The sequence below is a fragment of the Chanos chanos genome, chromosome 14, assembly GCF_902362185.1.
Source record: "Chanos chanos chromosome 14, fChaCha1.1, whole genome shotgun sequence".
Lineage (NCBI taxonomy): Eukaryota > Metazoa > Chordata > Actinopteri > Gonorynchiformes > Chanidae > Chanos > Chanos chanos.
Genome location: NC_044508.1, coordinates 11,749,686 through 11,754,429, shown reverse-complemented (window position 1 = coordinate 11,754,429; position 4,744 = coordinate 11,749,686). Strand labels below are relative to the sequence as shown.

General features: G+C 39.8%; 1 protein-coding gene across 1 annotated transcript; it reads right to left on the bottom strand.

The window, feature by feature from the left end:
* Window positions 1-1,461: 1,461 nt before the first annotated feature.
* Window positions 1,462-4,273, bottom strand: gfi1ab (growth factor independent 1A transcription repressor b). The gene is made up of 6 exons (XM_030791246.1): window positions 4,162-4,273; window positions 3,464-3,661; window positions 2,734-3,125; window positions 2,434-2,571; window positions 2,113-2,278; window positions 1,462-1,640 (listed from the first exon to the last, which is right to left on the bottom strand). The coding sequence occupies exons 1-6, from the start codon at window positions 4,271-4,273 to the stop codon at window positions 1,462-1,464; spliced, it is 1,185 nt and encodes a 394-aa protein (XP_030647106.1).
* Window positions 4,274-4,744: the final 471 nt, after the last annotated feature.

Sequence of the window (4,744 nt, the reverse complement as noted above, 5' to 3'; positions counted from 1 at the left end):
ATCAAATAGTTATCAAGAATTCGTATTGTAAATTTGAGGCATTGTTCTTTTTCTGTAGGGCGCGGCAGATTTCGTAAGCGTTCGTGATTCGCTTCTTTTGAATTGGCCTCTGTTTTTGACTTTCAACTTCCCAAGCTATATCTTTAGACGAATAAAAGCAGTTCTGTAAATGGCTTGCTTGAGGGATCATTAAATATTAACCGCTTCAAACAATAGTGTCCCATGCATATATGTCTACGTTTTGTCGCCACTAAATAACTCACGTTGTATTAATAAATGAATAATCCTTTATTAATTTAATAACTGGCCATTTTTAAACCATTTTTCAAATTCTATGATGAACTGTGATCTTTGTTTCCAAGGCGGTCCACTCCTGCTAATGATGCTGAATATGCTACTATAGAGAATCTTGAGATTGAGGCAGAATTTCAACATTTTTACAATCACTATTTTGTTCTCACAATTTCAAGAGGCCGTAAAAATTGTCAGATTTCCCAAGGTAACAGGCCCTGTTAACTATCTGATGAAGTGAATGTTGAAGAATAACCGAATCAGCAGTTCCATTTTTGTTGTTCGCTTTAAAGATGGAATTTTCACGTTCCTGCATCACAACAAAATGTTTAAGATGAAAAAGTTTTAAAAACATACACTCTTAACAGCTTATGTGAAAGAGTGGCCGAAAAAAGTAAAAAAGAACATCCCATACAAGGCTCTTTTTATTCAAACGGTATTCTGATCCATAAATAGCATTAAAGTTAAACGAATACTTTAGCTGTAATAGAACATTTAAATATACTGCCGTTAGGTTTCTTTGTAATAAAAACTACTCGTGTGCAAATTTGATATAATAATATATTAATAATAGTAATACAGAGAAAAAGCTCAGATGAAGAAAGCTTAAACCAGGTCGCCAAATCAGTTAAGCATTATATAATACACAAACATTCCTTATATTTATGAAATCACGCAGTCTATTGTAGTGCTTGTTTTGCCAGCATCCACTTGACGGGTTTGAGTTGAAAACAAAATGACATTCTTTTGAGATGCGGTGATTTTTTTGTTCCCCGCAGCTGATATTTAGGGTGATACAGTGTCCTTTTCTCGCGGCGGTTATATTACCTCCTGGACTATTTTGGTGATAATATTTTGGGTTCAGACAAGATCCCCAAGGCTCCCAATATTACTGGTTGGGATCAAGGCGTCCAGAATCATCAGATGAATGCGGTCAGACCTGCTGGGCTGCCTAGTGCCTACACACAAAGTACAAGTTCGTCAAAACGATTCTTGGCGTTGAAGAAAATGTTTTCTGGAAAGTCTGCAATAACAGGATTTTAGTTATCGTTAATTTGTCTGTTTATGGCGACCATTATTACATCGGGCTAGTGGTTTGTTCAAAATAGTGTTTGGTGTAGCACTTTGTCCAGTGTGGTCTTTAAACCAGAATAATTTGTATTGTTCGTCTTATTTCAGTCCATGTTGTGTTTCCTTGTGCCTTCTCAAGTCAACTTTTCGCTGGAATCCTTTTCCACACAGGTCGCATCCGAAAGGTTTGAAACCAGTGTGTTTTCGGCTGTGCGTTATCAGATTGGAGCTCTGACTGAAAGCTTTCCCACACACCTGACATTTATGTGGTTTTTCTCCTATGGGGAAAATACAAATCGTATATTAAGTCAAGTATTAGGACTAAATCTCAAAATTGTTCAGCTGATCAAAATTATTCTATTATTCAGACATCGTGTATGTAGCGATAAATATGCTAAATGTAGGCTCTATGGCCATGTTTTACATTTCATTCTGGGAGATAAAGGACTAACTCAAAATCAAATGAGTCAGTTCTCAGGACACTTCAGCATGGAAAAGTCTAACGCCGGTCATTTTCTAGATGTACCCTCTTCAGAGTTACACATTTTGAAACGAGTCTACTCCGACAACATGAACAAACAATTTAAACCTGATATTTACGTGTGTAGGACGTCACTACGATTAAAAGATTGGCCGAGAGATCACGAGATGTTTAAGCATGATGATTTTACGTGCCTGAATGATTTCTTTTCTTTTCTTTTCTTTTTTTTAATGACTGTCCCTTGGGAATCGGCTAATCACAAGCAATACCTGTGTGAATGAAGGTGTGTTTCTTCATGTCGGATTTCTGATGGAATCTCTTCCCACAATACTGACATGGATAGGGCCGTGTGTCGGAATGGATGAGGAGATGAGTCGAGAGGGTAGAAGATCTTTTAAAGCTTTTCCCACAGATTTTACAATCAAAACTCCTTTCCTGTGACATGAAGCACAAGAGGTTTGTTAAGATTAATGTCAGCCTCCTTTCTTACAACTTTAAAACATAACTGAGGACTATCTAAAAGACAGTGTATTTTGTTTGTTTCCCCCAAACATATTTATGATTTGCATTTGCGCGCGCACTATGCTTACCTGGGAATGAACGGCTTTGTGCTGTTCCAAGCTCACGGCGTGTCCAAATGTTTTACCACAAATATCACAAGCAAAAGGCCTTGTTCCACTGTGTGATCTTCGAACATGGACTTCCAATCCGTGTGGGGTAGAAAATACCTGTAGTACAATGGGAGATAGTTCAAATGAAGGTAAGAAGCAGATCTAATTTTGAGGTTTACGTCGATTTATGTATTTCTAGGTTTATTTAAAAAACAAAAATAAAAAAATGGCAGGTCAGCAGAGTTACGGTTAAGGACTGAAATGTAATATAGACTTTACCTTGCTGCATTTAATGCATTTGTAGGCGCCATTCAGCATGTGACGATTGCAGAGCATGTCAGATTTAATCTCAGAATTTTTCCCGTGCGCGTTACCATCCGTATACAGTCCCGAAGCGGATGCCCTCTCAAACAGATTAGCTGTTGATCCATAGCTGCCGTAAATGCTTGCCCCTGAGCCACGATCGGAGAATATGGGGGGTTCTAACACAGTGTCCGTATAATAGCTAAGCGAAGGGCTTCGCTCCAGATCTAGTGGGTGGTGATGATTATAGGTTTGCTGTGTGAGCTGCCTGATTTCCGAGCCGGAGTAGGTGCTCCATGCGTAAGGCCTGAAGGGTACAGAGAACGGCTGAGTTTCATCCAGAGAGGGAGAGAAGGATTTTTCGGAATCTGCTGAAATAATGGAAACATTTAATATATTTGTCAGTGTATCGATGTATTCTATTTGAACTTTTACGATATATCTCCTTCATGGTTTTAAAAGAGTTATATTTAAAAATTTCACAAGTTCCACACAGGGAATGATACGATTGGGGTTCACCGTCCCGAAAGTCTCTGTTGATATTCCTTCAAATACGATCAATCGCAGTAAGGCAATGTAAACGACAACACGACTTGTAGCTTACAATAGGCTATATAAAAGTTTCAGTTATTGTAGGCCCGCCTGTCAATATTTTGATTTACCAATGTGGGATTTCTGCGGTTGCCAACTCAATTTAACCACGAACCTGGTGACGCAGAGGGGGATGGAGGCCTCCAGTAGTCCTCATAGTCCGATGAGCGACCACACGCACTTCCTCCGCAGCTGAGTGGGGATTTGGAAGACAGATCTCCGGTATCTACAAGGTGAGACTCCGGAGAGAAACCTCCTGTAGTGTCGCCAGTCAAGGCGTCAGCACAGCAGTCAGAATCCTCAGTCTTGCTCTCTGTAATAATTGAATTTTGACACTCTTAGTGTAATTACCATGACTTCTTGGTAAAAGTAAGATAAATTCACGAATAAACATTGTTAAAATGGCAAGGGCTGTGAGTAAACGTATCCTGATTTTGTGCAATTATTTAGACAAAATTCATGATATTTGAAATCAGCACTTAAAATAATGTGTCGTTTGTAGCTTGCTTGGTTTATGCATGTTCGTTTATATGAATAAAACCAACGATTCTGATATTTTCGTTTTAGAAATGCTTTGAATGAGACAGCAGCTTCATCGATCAAAATGATAGTCTACGATTTCCGAAAATATCCTGTCAGTCTCTGAAAAAATGACTACACTGTACGATATCAGTTGAAACACAAGAAAGAGATACTTTCAAAAACGCTTCTTTTTTAGCCAAAATGCAAAACATTATTTCAATGGAATTAAAAATATCGAATGTCCAAGTGGTTATTGCAATTAACGTAAAAGAAATTATAATTGTTACAAACCTGCACATATATGCGCTAAAATAGTATCAAGTCGGCTGTAGTCATCCTCAATTGACCGCGGCTGATGGTAGCTGTGTGCTTTCTTGCTTTTCACCAAAAACGACCGAGGCATGTTCTGTCCACTTTAGTTCACTTTTCTTATATCCAAAATCACTCGTGATCCGGCAATCTGGAGGTTCCTCGGATGCGGGCGGCTCTGTTTTTATCTCTGAAAAGATTTAAAGACCATTGGTTGAGGTCGAACGCTCCAGTATAAGGGATTTTTGGCAGGGATCAGAGCATGCGCTAAGCCACAAGCTCGTCTGCCAGGTGTCATGAAGACAGGTGCTTTAAAGAAACAGTTCCCTAGCCTCCGGCCTGTGATTGGTCCGCCCCCAACTAGAACAAACGCCATGCGGCCCTCCCGGACCAGACATCTCCCGAGGGGATTGAGGACCATGGCAATCAGGATAAGTGATACACAGCTTTATCAATGTGTTACTCAATCCCTAACTCCTAGGGGAGGGAGGAAACGGGGCTCCGGGGTGCCAGCAAGTGGCTGTAGCATCACACTGTACAGAAGTGCCCCTGGTCACACGACTTA